This window comes from Equus caballus, chromosome 1, assembly GCF_041296265.1.
Source record: "Equus caballus isolate H_3958 breed thoroughbred chromosome 1, TB-T2T, whole genome shotgun sequence".
Classification (NCBI taxonomy): domain Eukaryota; kingdom Metazoa; phylum Chordata; class Mammalia; order Perissodactyla; family Equidae; genus Equus; species Equus caballus.
The window spans coordinates 121,930,565-121,950,900 of NC_091684.1; the positions used below are offsets into that span (position 1 = coordinate 121,930,565).

At 37.9% G+C, this 20,336-nt stretch overlaps 2 protein-coding genes and 1 long non-coding RNA gene across 15 annotated transcripts in view; 2 read left to right on the plus strand and 1 right to left on the minus strand.

Moving 5' to 3' along the window:
- The window catches only part of LOC106782165 (uncharacterized), a 160,929-nt gene extending 152,207 nt beyond the window's left edge, over positions 1-8,722 (minus strand). For 10 of the 12 annotated variants that reach the window (XR_011439307.1, XR_011439310.1, XR_011439314.1 and 7 more), the window contains exon 1: positions 8,341-8,684. This is a non-coding gene — a long non-coding RNA (uncharacterized lncRNA). Of the gene's footprint in view, positions 1-8,340 lie in introns of all 12 variants that reach the window. The other 2 variants (XR_002811306.2, XR_011439298.1) reach the window with 2 other exon arrangements.
- Positions 7,049-17,455, plus strand: SNURF (SNRPN upstream open reading frame). 2 transcript variants are annotated; one of them, XM_005602853.4, is made up of 3 exons: positions 7,049-7,188; positions 13,113-13,208; positions 17,330-17,455. In XM_005602853.4, the coding sequence occupies exons 1-3, from the start codon at positions 7,175-7,177 to the stop codon at positions 17,433-17,435; spliced, it is 216 nt and encodes a 71-aa protein (XP_005602910.1). In that variant the 5' UTR covers positions 7,049-7,174; the 3' UTR covers positions 17,436-17,455. The 2 variants fall into 2 exon arrangements, with proteins under 2 accessions (XP_005602910.1, XP_005602907.1); XM_005602850.4 differs by lacking the exon at positions 7,049-7,188 and adding an exon at positions 8,726-8,916.
- The window catches only part of SNRPN (small nuclear ribonucleoprotein polypeptide N), a 32,284-nt gene continuing 29,361 nt past the window's right edge, over positions 17,414-20,336 (plus strand). The window contains exon 1 of the mRNA XM_023651898.2: positions 17,414-17,465. The gene's annotated coding sequence lies outside the window, so the exon portion shown is untranslated. The remainder of the gene's footprint in view (positions 17,466-20,336) is intronic.

Here is a 20,336-nt window from a genome sequence, read left to right on the forward strand (position 1 = left end):
CACCTCTCATCTTTCAGAGAGGGGAGAGGGGCTGGAAATGGACTTAATAATTGATCATGCCTATGTGAGGAAGCCTCCATAAAAATTCCAAATGTATGAGGTTCAGAGAGCTTCCAGGTTGGCAAACACATCCTAGTACTGGGAAGATGATGTGCCCCAACTCCACGGGGACAGAAGGTCTAGTGCTTGGAACCCTTCCAGACCTTACTGTATGTATCTCTTCATCTGGCTGTTCATCTGTATCCTTTATCACACCCTTTAACAAACTGATAAATGTTTCCCTGAATTCTGGGATCTGCTCTAGCAAATTAATAGAACCCAAGGGAGGAAGAGATGGACATGGGAACCTCCAATTTGTAGCCAAGTCAAAAAGAAGTTGTGGGTAACCTGGGGCTCTACTACTTGTGATTGGCATCTGAAGGGGGGGGCAGTCTCATTGGACTGAGCCCTCCACCTATGGGATCTGATGCTATGTCCATGTAGATAGTATCAGAGTTGAGTTAAGTTGTAGGACATCCAGTCTTGGAGAATTGCTTGGTTCAGAGAAAATCCCCTCACATTTGGTGATAGAAGTGTTAGAAATGAAGTAGTCTGAGTGACTGGTAGTAGTGTGAGATTAAAGGAGAAACACATAGGAGGTGGAGAACTGGGTTTTTGCCTACTCAGGAGGGAGACTGAATTTTTCTATTCAGCTGTGTTCGAATTGCACTTTATTTATAGACACTGAAATTTGAACTTAATATAATTTTCATTTGTCACAAAATAATCTTTCTTTTGATTCCCTGTCTACCATTTGAAAAACGTACAGGCAGTAGATGGGATCTAGCATAGTTTTTTGCCATCTAGGGTGTTCTTATCTAAAGCCTGGACACAGTGAGAATGTGTGCAAAAGTAGTGAGTAAGAGTGTCTTTTTTGTTTCAGCATTCTCAAGAGGAGTGGGAACTCTTTTTCCTTTGCTCAGCCTCTTCTATAACTGTTCCTTAGATTTTTCCAAGAAGCCTGCTGCTATTAGGAGAATCTTCCTCCTGTTATTCCCCAGACTTGGAGAGGGAGCCTATGGCAAAGATTTCTCTCTCCTGGTCAGCTTTCTTGTGAACCAGTTATGCACATAGTAAAAGGCTGCCACCAGTGCCTTGAGAAAGGAGCCTGTCAGGGCAGCTTTTGGGCTTTCCTGCTGAAAGTATGTATGTCCTGTTTTGTTTTTTCACCCAGCTTTCTTCTTGGACTTTAGGTTCATATATATGGATTTGTGCAAACCCTTTGTGGAATAAAAATTATAATGAAGAAAGTCATTACCCTTAGTAGACTGTAATCACAGCATAGGATAGAGGTTAAGAGCAGGGTCATGGGAACCAGAGTGCTAGGCTTCAATCAGGGTTCACCTACGTGTGAGCTGTATGAATTTTTTTGTGGTTCTTCACCTCTCTGGGCCTCAGTTTCCTAATGTGTAAAAGGGATGGAATAGGAAATAACTCATATAGTTGTTACTTGGACTAATGTTAAAGTGCCTGTAAAATCACCTGGTGCATAGAAAGCAGAATATGTATTTGTAAAGTAAATAAAAATAGCTGCTCACATAGAATGCAAACTTCAAACTGTGTAGTCTTTACAGTTTTATTGCCTTAAATTTCTGGTTCTGAATTTTTATTTTATTTATTATTTTTTTAAAGATTGGCACCTCAGCTAACAACTGTTGCCAACCTTTTTTTTTTCCTTCTTCTTCTCCCCAAAGCCTCCCAGAACATAGTTGTATATTCTAGTTATGAGTTCCTCTGGTTATGCTACATGGGACGCTGCCTCAGCATGGCCTGATGAGTGGTGCCATGTCCGCGCCCAGGTCTGAATCGGCAAAACCCTGGGCCACCAAAGCAGAGCACGCGAACTTAACCCCTTGGCCACGAGGCTGGTCCCCCAGCATATCTTATTTTCATGTCTGGGCATGACTTTATACTTGCCTCAAATTCAGGAAATACAAAACAATTTACATGAGTCAAAACATCTCAACCTACCACTCTCTTTTCTACAAGAATGTATTAATGTTTTATCAGTATTTCACCATTTAACAACAACCTCAAAATAGAAATTACCTTCAAAACAAAACATTCTCTTTGCTCCTCCCTGCCCACAAACTTTTTCACTAAGATTGATCCAGTTACCTCAGAAAACACTGTCTGTGTATTTGAAATTATCACTGTTTATTTGGACTGTTTGAAAAATCAAGAAAACTAAAAATAATGCTGTTGGGATTTGTGCAGATCTTGTCCAAGCAGCAGATTTTCTAGGGACCACAAAGTGTGTGTTTGAAATCCAAAGACTTCATGGTTAGAATGTAACATTTTGTCCTGCTGATTCTCAACATCTTCCAGTATTCGCCTGCCTGCCCCCCTCTCTTCCCGATGGTGGGCTGGGGTTTGATAGTGAAGGAGGGATGGGCTCCACTGCCAGGGAGTAAGCCTGGTGTTCTTTGTTTTTCACCTGCTACAGGACTGGTAAAGCCAGAGGTGGGGAGTCCACATGCTGTGTCAAAAGCACAAAGTAGGAAGGACCACCCAGCTAGAGAGAGCTGCAATAGATGCAGAGTGGAGCAATCACAAAGACCAAACACTTCAGAATGACTGTGCATCCTTGCACTTTTTCTTTCAAATTCCCTTTTCCTTATTGATTTCTATGAATTCCTGATGTAGCCAATGGATATTAATTTATTATCTAAGTATATTGCAAATAGGTACTCCTATCTCTTTTCTTTTAACCTTGTTTATTGTGTCTTTTTGCCAGACAAGTTTCCTTGAATGACTTTTTCTGTACTGTTTGCTTGTTTGCTTTTTATTTGGTACAATTCATAAATTTAAATGACAGAAATCTTCTTAAAAATTAGAGTTACTGAGATTCTTCAGTGGGACATCACTCTTCTACCCTTGTCTGCCAGGCTTCTTCTCCTTAGTCAGTGACTAAATTAGGACATTTTTGTATATCCTTTCTTGATCAGTTTTTTTCCCTTAATTAACTTATTTCAGAACAGTTTTAAATTTACATAATATTTCAAAGAAATTACAGAGTTCCCTTATTCCTCATACATATATTCCCCTATTATCAACATCTTACATTAGTATGGTACATTTGTTACAAAATAATGAACAAATATTGGTTCATTATTATTAACTGAAGGTCATATTTTATTCAGATGTCCTCAGTTTCTCCCTAATGTCCTTTTTCTGTTCCAGGATCTCATCCAGGATAACACATTACATTTACCACTCCTATCTCAGTGATCTTCTTGGTTGTGAAAAGACTCAGAAAGTTTCTCAGACTTCTTTGTTTTTGATGCCCTTGACAGTTTTGGGATTACTAGTCAGGTATTTTATAGAATGTCCCTCAACTGAGTTAAAAAAACTGATTTATAATGCAGTATCATAAAATCTACCTTTTCAAAATTGCACAATTCAGTGCTTTTTAGTATATTCACAGTTTTACAATCATCCCAAACATCCCCTATCTAATTTCAGAACATTTAAGCATCCTATAAAGAAACTCCCTAACATTTAGTAGTCACTCCCCATCACCCCTCCCCCATTCCCTGACAATCACTAATCAGCTTTCTGTCTCTATGGATTTGCCTATTCTGAACACTTCATATAAATGGACTCATACAAAATGTGGCCTTTTGTGTTCAGATTCTTTCACTTAGCATATTTTCAGGGTTCGTCTATTTTATAGCATGAATCAATACTTCCTTCCCTTTTATGGTCAAATGATATTCCATTGTATAAGATGTGCCATACCACATCATATTTTGTTCATTCATTCATCAGTTTATAGACATTTGGGATGTTTCCAATTTTCAACTATTATAATAAAGCTGCTATGAAAATTCATGTACAAGTTTTTTTGTAGATGTATATTTTCACTTCTTTTGGGATAGAATTGTGGGTCATAGGGTAACTTTATGGTTAAATTTTTAGGTACCCTCAAACTCTTTTCCAAAGTGGCTGCATTATTCTACATTCTTATCAGTGATTTATGAGGGTTCCAATTTCTTCACATCCTCCATAACACTTGTTATTGTCTTTCTGATTATAGCCCTCCTAGAGAGTGTGAAGTGCTATCTCATTGAGTTATTCATTTGCATTTCCCTGATGACTGATGATGTTAAGCATCTTTTCATGTGCTGATTGGCCATTTGTTTATCATTTTTTGGTTAGTTGTCTATTCAAATCCTTTGCCCATTTAAAGTTTTTTTTTTTTGTCTTTCTTTTGTTGAGTTGTAAGACTTCCTATATAAGCCATATCATTTGAAACTATTTTCTACCATTCTGCTGGGTTTTTCTTCATTTTCTTAATAGTGTCCCTGAAGCAAAACCTTTTATATAATTGTGATGAAGTCCAATTTATCTATTTTTTCCTTTTGCTTTTGCATTAGGTATCATAAGTAAGAAAATATTGTGTAAGTCAAAGTCACACAGTTTTACACCTATGTTTTCTCCTAAGAAATTTATATTTTGAACTCTTACATTTATTCCTTTGATCCACTTTGAGTTTATTTTTGTATATGGTGTGATGTATGAGTTCTGATCAGTTTTTGCAGATCGTCCAGCTCTAGTTGTATAGATAGCATTTTTAATCCAGACTTGGTATCCTGTAAGCTCCTATCCTTGAGTGTTTTACTCAGGGATAAGTCTAGACTTCGGAAAAAATGGAATGGTTGGGAGACACATCAAGGTCTAGTGGCACGGTCCTTATAGCCAAGTTTACTGATGAAGTCTCCTTTTCTGTATATTTACTTCTCAATTGCAGGATATGCTCAGTCAGGCTTATAAACTGATAAAATTGTCCTCAAGTAGATGAGTGAGCCAAAATGGCAGCTCTCTGGGTTGTCTGTAAGGCACAGAAAGCCCATCATGCCTTCTCTGGCAACCAAGGCCAGCTTCTTAATGCGGTAGAGCAGCCAGGAAGTTATGAGGAGAGTGGTCGGAGTTCTCAAAAACAGCAGGCTACAAAGAGTGTATGATGGGTCAAGAAACTAGACAATCAAGTACATTAGAGTTGAGAACGAAGTATAATTTTGTTTTATCAAAATACTGAATTTTAAATTTTAAAAGTACTTAATGATCACTGCAAAAAGTATAAACATGGTAAAAAGTAAAAAACAAAACCAAAAAAATGCCCAAATTGTCATAGCCAAGTGGAGACTAAAGAGACATGACTACTGAACATAATACATGTGGTATCTTGCAACAAGAAAAGGACATTAGGAAAAACCTGAGGAAATCTGAATAAGGTGTGGAATTTAGTTTACAATAAAAAATATATACCAAATTCCAATCCCCTGGGAGTACTGCTTCCAGGTGGAAATACCACAGTAATATTTGGAGCAATTCTAAGAGCTAACACTTCTATAGAGCTTTTAGTCTGTATCAGACCCTATTCTAAATATGTATATTAACTCATTTAGTTGTCAAATCATCATATAAGTACAATTCCCCTGTGTTTTACAGATTTGGAAAATAAGGCACTGAAAGTTAGATAACTTGTCCAAGGTAACATTGCTGTCAAACGTCAAAGCTAGACTTTGAATCAAATGAGTCTGAGTTCTAGGGCACGGTTTTCATCACTGAACTATAGTGGTGTGTGTTCTTTCATACTTTTTTCAATGCATGTAAATATATTTACATAAGATATCCACGTATAATTCATCATTATATTTTGCTATGCACTCCTATGATTAGAGTTGACTTTCTAAGTATAGTGGATTAACTCAATATAGTCAATATGCCAGAGCGGCATATTTTGAGGTGGCATGTTCTGATCTCCTTCCTATGTTACTTCGCATGAATATGTAAAAATGCACTATTATAAGTTGTAAGTTTTGTAGGTCAAACACTGTTAGATATTAATTTCACATGGTTCAGTCTAATACTTCTTTATATCACCCAACTTGTATTTTATTGATATATACATTAATTTATTTAGATTGTCTTTCATGATGCACATTACATAGTTTTCAACTTTTTATTATGATAGAGATGTACATTAATATGTCTCTTCACACTTGTTTGCATATAAGATCATTGGGAAAAGAGCTGGAGCTTAGGGAGAAGGGGAGGAGATTTTAGCCATTTAGTCACTTTTACCCTCAGTCCTTTGATATGGACAATTGAGAAAAGGGAAAAGCTATGTAAAAAGCTATGCAAATACAGCTTCAGGATTATTTCCTTAGCTTCCACTTCTCTGCATTGTCTTTTTCCATGCTATGCATATGTAGAAATTTTGGAGTTACTGAAGTGTCCATTATACCTGTAGACATGGTATTATTAGTGAAAAAATCTTGTATCTGTTTATTAGTGTTGCATGAAAGTGCAATTTCCTCCACTTCGGATATCACTGATTATGGGTAAAAATTTAAATTTAGCCAAGTAAAGGTTCTTGTGTTCTGTAGGGATCCAAGTTCATTTTTTTGTTTTACAAGAAATGAATAGCCAATTTTCCCAATGTAATGATCTATCCATCCTGTACTGGAGAGTTTACATTATAATTTGTTTGGCATAATTTTCATAATTTACAAAAAAAATTGCAGAAAGGAGAAAAAGGGGAAAAATGCCCACCAAATTTGAACAATACAACATCTTCCTAGAGTTATATTTTCTTCTAGACAGGCCTTCAGGTATCTAGCATATTTGCATTCACTGTGGTTTTGCATCAGTTTAACTCTTCCAAACCAGCATTTTCGGTACCGCATATAGAAAAACATGAGAGTGATAATAAATCAGGATTGTTTGGCTAGTGGGGCCAGCAAAGACTTGTTGGGGAATTAAGTATTATTTCTTGAACATTTTACACATATTTAAAAACAGGGGGACGTTGCCATTAATCTCAGGATGGCGGTGGACCCAGTATTCCCCGTCTCAGGGCGCGAGGACCTTGGCCTCTTGCGCTACAGTACACCATGCTCCGTTGCTCGAGTCAAGCAAGGCGCTAGCGCCCCCGCATTGCGGCAAGAACTCGGCTCTGCAGCGAATGGACGCGCATGCGTGGTCAAGGACTGAGGGGGCCGAGTTGTTGCGCATGCGTAGGCAGAGCTGCTGCAATTAGTTGACGCTGTGGTGGTGACTCCGGCGCAGATTCGAGCGGCCGCCAGAGATGCCTGATGCTCTCTTCTGAGGAGCGGCCAGCGTCGCAATGGAGCGGCCCAGGTCAGCCGTGCAGGTGTCTTCCCTCAGAGACAGCCTGGGGGACATTTTTGTTTGTTTGATATTTCAGGTGTTCAGAATTTGGAGTACTGTCTTGGGAATCCGGGCCCTAAAGTTCTTTGTTCTGGAGAACCAGATGGGACACCTTTGGAGGCTTGGGGCTTGGCTCTACCTCACTGGACCGTGTCCTGCCCTCATCGTGTCTCTCTTGGCCCATCTGCATCATCCTATTGCATCCCGTTAGATCCTTTCTAGTGGGGCCCTTTGCCCTTGAGATCTGAGGGCGTGACCGCAGGTGCGGAGGGGTACGTGGTGTTGGCTCTGGTGCGTAGAAGGGGGGAAGAGCACGACAGGGAGGGGTCAGTGGGGGGGGGGGTCCGCAGAGATGGGGGGCAGTGACACGGTAGGGTGTCTATGGTTTTGGAGACAGTGGTGTTTGCAGGGGTGCCTACCATCGTGGTGGCAGGTGGAATACTCGTGGGCATCCATGGTGGTGATGGCGGGTGGGATACTTGTGGGCGTCCCTGGTGGCGGTGACGGTGTGTGGCCACCATGGCAGTGGTGGGAGGGGTGGAGGATGGGATGTTCACAGTGGTGGTAGTAGTGAGGGAGTGGCCGCAGTATCCATGCCGGTGGTTTGGGGTCAGTGGGGTGCTCACCATGGTGGTGATACAGAAGGGATGGCAGGGGGACCGCGGTGGCCATGGTGCGAGGGGACAGTGGGGTGGCCACGGTGGCAGTGGTAGGGAAGAGGTAGGGAGATGGTTACCGTGGCGGCGATACAGAGGGAGTGGCGGGGTGACCACCGCGGCGTTGATAGAGGGGGCAGCAGTAGGGACGGTGGTGTGTGGGAGGGGCTTAGCGGAGTGGCTGCCATGGTGGTGGTGGAGCGATGGCGGTGGGCAGGGCGTCTGAGGTGGCGTCAGATGGAGAGGGTGGTATCTGGTGTACAGCCATTGGTTTGAAGGGAGTACGTTAAATATTCTGAGACCTGTGGCGGTCCTACAGTTTGCGTATTGTGGGGAACCTGTTGGCCCACATTCAGCTGATGGGATGGCTGCGGAAATGTTCACGTCTTTATATATTTTACTTATTGATAATCATTGGCTTTTGTGCTTTTGGTGTAAGATTGGGGATATCGTGTGCAGAACTTACTTTACGCATCTCGTGAGAGACTTGCCAGGTTCTGGGATGTGACACCGCCGGGACGTCTCCCTCGCACTGATTTTCCTTGCGTTCTGAACACAGTTCTCAAAGACAGGCGGTTGTTAAAGGCAGGCTCAGGCTCGCAAAGGTCCTATGCCGCGTCACAGCCATTGTGCGGCTCTCAAAGATGGCTGCCGCTGCAGATGCACGACTCTGCGCCTGCGCCACAGCTTGGAGGTGGCCACCCTCTCCCCGCCCCAGTGCTGCAGTGGGGGAGGGGCAGTTGTGCCGCTTCTGCAGGGAAGGAATTTCGGCTGCGCCTTCCCCAAAGTGCATTGCTGAGGGGAGGAGGCGGGCCTGAGTGGGCGGCCGCCCCTCTTCAAAGTGCCGCAGCTTGGAAGCAGGCGGGGTGCGCAGGCGCAGCAGAGATGACATCACCTCCGTCCAGCAGTAGGGCAGGCAACTGGGGAGGGGGTTTATGCATCCTGTCCCTGGAGGTGGTGGTAGCCACCTTCTTCACCTGTCTACTGCAGTTGATCCTTCCTTGCTGTGCTGCAGTGGAGGGAGGAAGAAAGAAGGGCACAGGTTTGCTCAGCCTCTGCCTTGCGGCCGCCCCCACTATATAAGAACGCAGTGGAGGGGGGAGGGCATTGAGGCCGGGGATTTTACTGGGAGGCGATTTGTACATTAGACATCTTATGGCTGGCGTACTGCTGCTTTTCTGCTGTGAAGTAGGACAGGTGTGGGGGCTTTGGATGCCAAAAAAGGCGAGGCCTTCCCAGGATCCACCGTTCTACTTAAGGCAGGCTTCGTCACTTGTGCTGGAGATTTTAAATGTTTCCTGAGTCTAGAAAGGCATACCTTTTCATTTTTGTTCTCCCTAGGATGTTTTGTGAGCAATCTTAATTGTTCTCCATGTTCAAAGTGCGTTCATTAGCTCGTAAGGCAACTCCCCTTCGTATAACCTTTGATTTCTAAGTGCATTCACCTTTGAGAGTTTGTCATATTTCTTAATCTCTGGATATTCTATTTGTGATGCATCCTTTAGAGATGATTTCCTTAAATCGGAGGATGAAGGCTCCTAGGAGCTAGAGCTGTAAGCTGTTTGCTCAAAGAGAAGAGAGGAGAGAATCAGAGAACTAGTAGGCTACAGGGCTGTGGGTGTACCTGGAATTAAGGAATTATAGCCCTTAGTGGGATTTTTAGATTAATGCTTTTTGAACTATCATTTTTGAAGTTGAACCTCTTATGTAAATTTCGTGAGAAAGGATAATTAACATAATAACTTTTCTTGTATTCCATATTCTACTAGATTTTTTCCCTGACTTTTTTAAGGAATTCATTTTCCTTTGCAGGATTTTGATGTGCTTGCATTTTTTCTTCTCTGTTTTCATTCATAATAACCAGTGTGTGTGTCTGCTGAGTTGGAATGTCATTATGGGAAATAAATCCAGAAGCTTGAAAGCTTTGTTCTGGAATTGTTTCTTTTCGAGTAGTTGGAAAAACAGCAGGAGTCTGGAACTTTGTGATAGGATTTGCCCATTTTTCCTGCTTGTACGAAGATAATTGCTTCAAATATTTATATTTTGGTTTAACTTATCATTTGACTTTCTGCGCGATGAGCGAGTTATCCTGGTCCGCCATTTTGTAGTCTTTTACTTAGGTTCAGGATCTCAATATGGCGGATCCCTTTGGAAAGACCTCTGAAGCTGTAGGGCCTCTTTTCTGCGCAGTGAATGTTTGGCTTAGTACCAAGGCTTTTTGAAAATCAGGAGGGAATGTGAGCCCATCCTGTGATTTAGACCAAGGAAACTTAGTCGAGGTACTGTTTTGTTGCTCTCTAAGGCAAGATACTATCTGGTTTGGCTTTATTCAGTTTGTTTTCTATTATCTTGGTTTCCCAGTGTTCTGTCTGGTGTTTCATTACTGAAATATTTTCCCTGTATGTGGTTACACTGCATCTTTATTCCTCTGTTTCCCTCTTGCTTTTCTTAATGTGCTTAGATTTGTTTTTAACAAATGTCACATGTAAGATATAAGGCCTCTAAATTAATCTCTTAACTTTGACACTTCACTTTGCTACTTAGCTGTTTTTAGGAAGAATCTGTAAGCAGGGTATAAGTGCTGCCTCAACGTGACAGGAGACAGTGAGGTTTTTAATCCTCTTTCAGTATACATTAGAACTTTATTGCTAGTCTTGTCTGTCCCCTCCACTTTTGGGGACCAGAGCCAGGAAGCTTGAGTAAGAGTTTTGGATGGTTAAGGCAGCCTGTTTCACTAATAAAGATTGGGCGTGGAAATTATTTATTTTGTCTGGAGTTTTGGAATTCTGGCTGGTCCAGAATTCTTTTTTGATGATTCCACAGGTTTTGTTATGAAGCACTGATTTTCTTGTTTGTGGAAAGATCTGAAGACTGGGATCATCTCACATTATCTTCTTAATTTTTATTTTACATTTTTGATATCTTAGTTGAGTTTTTAAGGTCTTTTGGCGGGAGTGTAAGGCATATTAAATATTTGATAACATATTAGGCACTTTGGGAAAACACTCATCACTTTTTGCTTTTCAGTGTATTTCCAAATTAGTATCTTTTTTTTATGAAAGTGATTTTGGAGCAAAAAATTAACATTATGTACATATAACAACTTTTTTTCCGTTAAATGCTTAATTTTCTGAAATACTGGTTTCTGGTTTGGGAAAGCAGTTAGGAACATTTTAAATGCATGTGTGTGGGGGGGCTTATGTAGAACAAACCACTATTTTAGAAATGAAGCTACTCATAAAGGATTTTGCATATAGCTTTGAAAAATTGATTTGGGTAATTGAATAGAACAGTTTTGTACACTGGTTCTTTTCTCAGTTGAACTCAGACCTTTTCATACTGAGGCAACTGATGAAGGCATAAAGAAACTGAATTTTTTTTTTTTTTTGGTAATGGGGTGTTCTCAGTTACACTATTAATTGTAATCAGTGGTCTGTGACACAGGAGAGGCATATGATATGGTCTCTTTTGTTGTATTAGATTAGTATAATATTGTATTACATTAATAAATATATTTGGGAAACTACTGTGTGGTTTCATGAGTCAAGTACTTCATTCCTTTTTATGTCTGAATGGCATTCCATTGTGTGGATATACCATATGACGTTGTATTTTGTTTATCATTGATCAATAGTTGTACTTTGAGTTGTTTCCACTTTTTGGTTATTATGATTAATGCTGGTAGGTACATTCATGCTCAAGTGTCTGTGTTTTTACTTTACTCCATTAAGGAGTGGAATTACTAGATCAAATGATAACTACATTGTTAACATTTTTAGGAAATGCCGGAGGCTGTACCATTTTACATTCCCACTAACAAGTGTACACAAATCCTCCTCTATTCCTGTGGTATACATTCATGGTTTTGATTTGCATTTCTCTAATGACTGTAATGATACTGATCATCATTTCTAGTGCTGATGGAGATTTGTATATCTTTGGAAAGCAGCCTGTCAAATCCTTTACTCATTTTTAAGTTGAATTTTTAAATTTTATTTTCGAGTTGGAAGAGTTTTTTACATATTCTGGATACTACATTTTCATTAGTTATGTGATTTGCAAATATTATCGCCTATTCTGTTAGTTATTTCTTCACTTTCTTAATAGTGTCCTTTGAAGCAAAGACATTTTTTATTTTTGGTGAAATTGACTTTATGGATTCCTCTCTCATTAATTACTCTAGGTATCACATGCTTTGCTAAGCAAAGGTCAAGGAGATTGGCAAAGTGTATACTTTTATCATTTAGAAATCTGGTATGTACATGAGTGATTTTTTTCCAAGTGATCTTTTTCTCTTGCTTGTTTAGAACATTAGGTTTTTGAAGCAATAAAACAAGTTGGGGTTATTGGTAAGCTATTTGGGTTACTTTGCGTAGTCTAACATGAATTTTAAAATAAGGTTCAGGGAATTAGCTTTTGGGATATGTGCTTTGAATTCTGCCTTTGAAATACTACGTTGCATGACTTTTGTAAAATATCTTTTGTTCTGTCCTTTCTGGTTTAACATTCTTTGATTTTAGGTTTATGATTAGTTCCTCTAGTTTCTAATATGGATGACCCAAGTGGAAGATTTCTTGCGTAGATCCCTTGAGCAGCCATTTTGTAAATTGCTCTGCAGCTCAGAATACGGCAGAAGCAATGTTTTTATTTTTATTTTTTTTGTTCAAGCAGCCCTTTTGTTTCCTGTTATGAAAATCCTAAGCAAGCAGCAATGTGTAGGAGGTTGCTTAAGTAGGCATTTTGTAATTTAAACTTAATGCTTTTTCCACCATACAAAAGGATCTATCTGTTCTAAATATATTTTAAACCGTTTTTGGAATCAACATTGCTATTGGGGGGCGGAGATATGGGTCGTATGTCCATGTAACTAAATATAGCTCTGTAAGTGTATAGTTTTATATCTGTATGTGTGACAGTAAGGAGAAATAAATATTTTATTTTTGCTTAATTGGTATTTTTCCCCCAGCTTTTCTGATGTGAAGGGACTTCTAAAGGGAGAAAGTGGTTTTTGGTCAGATCCTGACTATTGGAGAATAAAGAACTTCTAATAATTTAATTATACATTGCCCCCCTGTTTTATTGAGATATAATTAACATACATTACCGTACTTTGTTTTAGTTAGATTATGGGCACTTGACTCCAGACATGTTAAAAATAGCTCTAAAACTAACCTTTAAATAAATGATTATTTCAGGAATTCATGAAACTTATCAAACAAATCCATCTTTTCGTTTCAGGGACCGCTTACACCTGAGACGGACTACGGAACAGCACGTACCAGAGGTTGAAGTGCAAGTCAAACGTAGAAGGACGGCCTCACTGAGCAATCAAGAGTGAGTACAGTCTGGGTTGAGAACCAATTTAATTAGAATCCTTTATCAAATTGGAACAAAGTATCATGCAATGATGGGATTGAAATGAGGTTAATTAATAAAAGATACACATGACTGTAATCCAGAAGATGGAGCAAAAAAGCAATGAAATCATCCTTAACCATGTAGTCCTAACTTAACTCAATTTCTGTTAAAATTTTAGTAAAATATATTTCCTTTTTTTCCATACGTGTGTTATGTGGGTTTTATCTTTATAAAATTCTACATCTGTCAACATATTTATATTTAAATTATTTCTGCTTTATTTTTGATGTTGTTACTAAATCACTTTTTATATGCTTGCAAAATGTTCTGTGTACTAAAGGGATGTTAATTTATGCATTCATGGTTGCTCTGCAATATTTAGATTTTTATTTGGTTAGTGCATTTATCCAGTTAAAAATTTGAACTACATACGTTTTTCCCTCTCCTTATTTGGGATACATACACATATACACACACACTTTTAAATTTAGGTTTCCAGAAGGGTGTTTTAATTAAAAACGTGAACATTTTTAATGACCTGGTAGCTATTGAGTATACATTGAATCTTTTGCATTTTGTCATTACCACAAATCTTGGCAGTGTCAGTGGGCAGCATTTCTTTTTTCTTTCCTAAATCGGTTTTATTAGATTACCTTTCAAGATGACAAATATTAATAATATATGAATGTAGTTTTTTTGTAAAACATAATTTTGAGATAAAAAGTAGGTATTTTCAAGTCACACCAGTCCAGTCCCTTTTCTTCCCCAGAGGTAATACTCAGGTACTTTGATCTTTGTCCTTTCTGCCCTTTTCTTATGCATTCATGTGTATATACACACACGCACCTATGGAGGGGAGCGGGAGAGAGTCATATTTGTGATTTGTTTGTTTACATACATGAGATTTGTTCTATAACAATATGCCTTGGGCATCTTTCCATGTAAGTGCATATGAGTCTACTTTATTTTACAAACTGCAGAGTTTGGTGGTGGAATAACAATTTATCATTTGCTTACTGATGGATATTCAGGTTGTTTGCATTTGTTAGCTATTATAAACAAAGAATATAAGAGCAGTCAATCTGAAAATTAATATTAGTTATTACTATTTGCGTTTTATCTCCTCAAATCTAAAGCTTTTAAAAACTTGTTTTAAACATTGAGTAGCATTTTGTCTTATTTTTGTTATTTTCTCATTTTGCATGTGAAAAATTGCAATATATGTATGTGTTAAATTACTGGTGAGGCTAAAGATTTCACCATTTTTCCCTGTTTATTTTGTTTACTCTTTTGAGTTCATTCTTTATTACATTTTTATTTTGAAAATTACTTTGAAAAGGAGTATTTTATGAATGAACATTTTATATAATTTGTCTTTTATAATAGGATGTTTGCCTATTATTTTTCTTTTATATGGTGATTTATTTTTTCTCTTCGGTCTTTTGTAACTCTAGGGATTTTAAAAGTGCCATTTTTTCCCCAGAATCTCTAGAAATATCTTGAGGTACTTTAGAGACTGTGTTTGAGGTATAGGTAGGAGGGATTTCTTGGGGGAGGATCTTTTGTTAGTGAATGAAGGTTCTATCATATTTGTTATATTTTGTTAGTTTTTATCCTATGCAGCATCAGCTTGGATCAGAATGACAGGTGATCTCATGCTTGTCTTGTTTAAGTCTTCTTTAGGTGTCATTTTCTTGTCTATATCTATGGAAACATTTTGTAGCTTTCAAAGAAGCAATAACTTCATTTTTCTGACCTCTGCTGTAAAAGCTATGTATAAATACTACAGGGTGCTAAATTAGGGGAGGGATCTGAGAGAAGTTTTGGGTTAGGGAAATAGTGTAATTTCCCTAGTCATCTGTCTCTGCTTTCAGAGTAAGTAGATTATAAGAATGGCTAAGCACTATGGATAGTCTCTAAGCCGTGCTTTAATGATACATATGCTCAGGATTCTCTCAGAATTAGGACATTTAATAGTTAGAATCTCAGTGTTCATTTTAATAATAATCCATCAGCCCACCTTTTCCCAAGCCGTAAGTACCAGGAGTCAGTATTCCTAAGGAATTGTGTGGGTACCAGTTCTAAAGACCAATAAAGGATTGCTATTACTATCCATCCAAAAAATACAAAACAAAGTTGAGTAAAAACCCAAACAAGATGCAGACAAAACATCCCACAAACCCTACATTAAGTATTAATAAAGGTTCATTGATTTGCATTCCCGAATTGATGGTTATTCTGTCTTTTAGTGGATCATCAAATCAGCTCTTGTTCTTTTGGACCAAAGAATGTTTTCCTCATTTCTTGATGTATTTGAGTTTGGGAGAAATTGGAGATTGGGTCTGGAGAGTTCCCTGAATCTCTTTCATGCACCTTTTCAACTGTCTTTCTAAAGTTATATTCTGCATTTTTTGAAGTAAATGCTGTGTACTGCATCTTATTTTCTCAGTCTTACCTTAGTCTTCAGTTGGGTTTCAGGTTAAACCCAAGAAGGGCACTGCTATAGGAGTTAGAAGAAGGGAAAAGAAAGGGTTTTTTTGGAGGGCTGAAACACTTTTTTGAGAACCTTGTTATGTCAGAGCACGCAGGCAACCTTGTTGCCGTTTGGTAACAGAAGGATTGGAACTGAGAATGCCCAAGATTTTAATTGTTCAGTCATTGGAATGGGAAAATCTAAAGGAATGAGCAATGCAATTCTGACCCTTACTACCTAGAGTTAGGGCAGACTTGACAGGTTAAAGGCACAGTCTCTCTGTATCTCAATTTAGATACCAACTTCAAGTCCAAGGTTTCTAGGCTACCTGTACATCTCAACAGGTAGATACAGATTCTAGGTTTTCACTATTCCCTCAGGTTCCATAATTTGTTAGAATGACTCACAGAGCTCAAGAAAGCACTATACTTACTATTAATTTTATTATAGAGGATACAGATTGGGATATGCCAGTGAGGAGACCCATAGGGAAAGATCTGAAGCTTCCATGTCATCAGGCTGTGATAATCTCTCAGCATATCAATGTATATCATCACCCAGGCAAGGTCACCAGAACTTTGCATGTCTCTAGTTTTTATTAGTGTTTCGTTATTTAGATGTGATTGATTGAGTCACTGGCTCATGATTGAACTCCACCTCACTCAATTTCCATCTCCAGTCCTTTCCCAGGACGTCAGGCTCTACGCCCCAGCCCTCTATTCAAGAGGTGCCAGCCCCAATCCCATTATCTTTTCAGCGTTAACTCAGGTGTGATCCAAGGCACCCACCGTGAATAACAGAATACACTCCTGTCACTTGATAACCTCTAAAATCCCTGAATTTATCTTCCAGGAACCATGGACAAAGTCCAGCCTCATTCTTTATTATATAGCACAGTGTTAAAGATGTTATTTAAAAACTACGGAAAGTAGTGGAAAACCTTTTATCACAGTCCCATTTCCAAATCCAACTGCTGTTGAATATTTTCATATATATAATGCTTGTCAACAAGGGCAGGATTGCTGGGGATTTATTTTCTCTTGCTTGTCTTTTTAACCAGCAATCTGAGATTCACACCAGATTACTGATCCATGTGGATATACTGAGGGCTTTTTTCCAGAACTTCCTCCTAACAGATAGTTGGTTTATGAGATTTGAGAGCCTAAACAGCCTGAGTCCTGGACTTTTTTTGTTTCAGGTAGTGATTTCTCAGGAGGATCAGTATGGATGACAGCCTTAATGTCTCAATGGAAATGCCTACGCAAGTGTACCACCGTCTTACTAGCGGTTAGAGAGTGGTTTTGAGATAGGATGATTGGAAAGTGAGTAATGGATATGGTACTGATGGCATTTCCACAGGGCTTTTTAAACCAAAAGAGCTTTTTTTTTTTAGTTACGTGGTAGTATCCCCAAAGTGGGTAAGTATACCTCAGTTCCTTGTACATTCCTGTATGCAGAGAGAGACTGCTGTTTCCTGTTTTATGATTTCTTCATGAGGTAGTGGCATGCTCTGACCCAAATGAGAATCTCTTTGAATGTCGTAAGAATCTCTACGTTTTCTTCTATATTGTTATCTATATAGTCAAAAGACTTTTCATTTATATGTATTGTGCTCTTGTCATAGGTGTCAGCTGTACCCGAGGCGATCTCAGCAACAGCAAATACCTCTGCTGGATTTCCAGGCAGAACTGAGACAGGCATTCTTAGCTGAGACACCAAGAGGTGGTTAAAACAGTATTGGAACATCCAGGTAGCTGATTGTAAGTGAAAAACCTGGTTAGAGCTGATGAAGTCATGATTGGTAATAAAGAAATAATTAAAGAATAGAGTGTTTGGAGGTCACTTAATTATATAGGATATTTTAAAGGCAATTTTTTTCCTTAGGAGCTTCTTACAATAAAAACATTGCAGCAAGTTTAAAAAAGTAAAAGCAGGACTTTAAGGCTCTTGCTCTTAGACTTTATAATGTTTCTATATTACTGTCCAGTCGTTGCCATGCATGCTTTTTAGGTGGTTTTATTCACATTTAACTTGTATTGATTTTCAACTTTATATGAAAAGTATTTCATTACAAATGGCTGCTGAATATTCTGTTAATGAATGTTTTATAGTTCCCTTTTGTGAGACTTCATTTTTATTTTTGCTGGTAGTTTGAATAAAGCTTCAGTGAATTGCTTTGCATAAAACATTAGATAGGATCCTTTCCTCAAATATGCAGATATGAAAATAAATTGAGTCAAGGACTATAAACTTTAAGATACATTTTCTAAATTGTATTGCAAGGTATTATATTAGTCTTTATTGCCTTGAAAAAATAGTGCCAGTTACAATAGACTTTTACCTACATTGGTTATTTTGATTACATATCATTTGTCTTTATTGAATTATAAATAACACATCACATTCATTGGGAGATAAGCTTAATTTCCCCATACTTATTTACTAATTATTCTTGTTTCTCTTTTTCTCACTGTTTTGTTTGAATCAGCTGACAGTATAATAAAGCTGTTATCCATGATTTTTTAATGTGATGTAGATTTATTTAGTCTCTTATGTTGGTTGTTTACATTTTTAAGAAAAAGCTATTCAGAAGTTGATTTTGATTTAGTACTTTGTTTCTTTTTTGTGACTTTTTTTTAATTTTAAGATTTGAAGGACCTCAATCCCAAGAGTTTAATATATGCTTTTTAGAAACTAAGAGATGAAGGGGGTTTATAGATGAGTTTTCTTCTAGATTTTCTTTATTTCTGTTTTGAAATATTACCCCTCAACTCAAATGATTTAGGTCTGTTTCCGGCCACCATTTTGAGTTTCAGAGCAATGGATTAAAAATAAGTTATCTGAGAAAAACCCTCCCTTGCTGAATCCTGTCCCCAGCATTCTGTAGTAATTGCCTGAACTTGATTGTAAGACAATGGAATCTGATTCTTGTCCCCAGCACTTGTTCCCCAGAGTAAGGAAATTTTTAAATGAGCAAGTAGGAAAAATTGAATTTTTTTTTAACCAGGAATTTTTTGGCTCCTCAATGCAGTTCACATACTTGAGTAAGTTCCTAAGTTTACTATTTGAAACAAATATTATGATGTATAAGTAGGACTATCTCATTTTTTGGTATTATATTTTATTCTAGTCTCCAGTACTAGTTTTATGTAAATAATTACTAGTTACTAGGATTACTTTAGAGCAGGGGGTTGGTAAAGTATCTGACCCACTCACTGCCTGCTTTTCTGAATAAAATTTTATGGGTACACAACCATGTCCAATTATTTTTTACATATGGTCTATTGCTGTATTGACTCTACAATGGCAGATTGAAGTAGTTGTGACAGATTGAATGGCAGGCGGAGCCTAAAATATGAAGTAAGCATTACAGGGTAGAGAACTAGATGAATTTCCGGAGCAAGGGTCAGGTCTAAGAATCATGTTATAGTCAGCTATACATGCAGATGAGTAGTTTTTAAAGACATTTTAACAATTGATATGTTCCTTTTTCATTATAAAAATAAAAATCTAAAGCATGTGAGTGATAGCCAAGAAAAATGAGAAAGTAAACCAAAGACATCCTATACCTATGTTTCAACCACAGCATGAGGTTGATTTTTTTTCCCATTTTCCCCATTTGTTATTCTTTTGAAAATATAGTTAGTTGGAATCATGCTTTTAAACTAATTTATTTTCTATTTATTCCACTTCAGTGTATATCATTAATGTTTCGCCATTTTATTACATAGTCCACATAATTATCATTTTTAATGAATAAAAGATAGTCCATTCGTGATTTACTTTCTCTTGTACTTGTGTGTTTTTTTTTTTCTAGTTTGCTATGCTATGATGAATGTTGTATGTTTTTGAAGCTATATTCAGTACCTTAAATTTATTGGATAAGGATCCACTTGTGAGCTACATAAATATTAGTATGGGTATAAATACTAGTATGACTCTTAAATATTTTGTTATGTTACTTTCTAACAGCATTATGTAAGCAGTGTTGATTGCCATCAAGAATAATTACTAGAGTGTTAGTTTCTCAGTACCACCTTTGGTATCTTTTTTGATAAGTAATTCCAGGAAAGGAAAATTATTTTCTCGTAGTTTTAGCTGGCAGTGCTTTGTGAACGCATATTTTCCATTTAGTTATGTTTTCTCCTGTTACTTGTTAAACTTTTTTGTGCGTTTTTCTGTGAAGGGTTTGTTATTTTACCAGCTTTGAGTGAGCGCTAATGCGTTACCGTTATTCCTTGATTTCTCATTTGTTGTATGTGCCTTGGTTGAGTTCTCACCATCTTATCTTTTGACTTAAAGAAGCTTCACATTCTTATGCAGTTTAATCATTTGAAAGTCCACACTTAACCAAAAGTTTGATAACTTGATGTGAAAGATCTGAGGATGTTTGAGTCAGGGACTCATGACCATTTATTTGCTTATGAGCCCTTTGATGTAAGGAGATTTACCGTAACTTGTAATTCATCAAGTCAGTGTGATGTTGCTGCTCCTCTTCTCCTCTGTCTCTTGAGGCATTTTGTTCTCCTTTGCTGTGGATATAAATTTGATCATTCTACAAATGATCTCCTTTTCTTTATAAGGGTTCATGATTATGGTTTGCTAAGTTTAGGGACGGGAGATAACTGTTC

What these genes read in the sequence shown, in the direction of transcription:
- SNURF (XM_005602850.4), top strand. Translation starts at nt 8,810, where the DNA reads ATGCATCCTGTCCCTGGAGGTGGTGGTAGCCACCTTCTTCACCTGTCT. An exon ending in AGGAAGAAAGAAGGGCACAG is followed by an intron (nt 8,917 to 13,112) that starts GTTTGCTCAGCC and finishes TTTTCGTTTCAG; the next exon opens with GGACCGCTTACACCTGAGAC. An exon ending in GCCTCACTGAGCAATCAAGA is followed by an intron (nt 13,209 to 17,329) that starts GTGAGTACAGTC and finishes CTCTTGTCATAG; the next exon opens with GTGTCAGCTGTACCCGAGGC.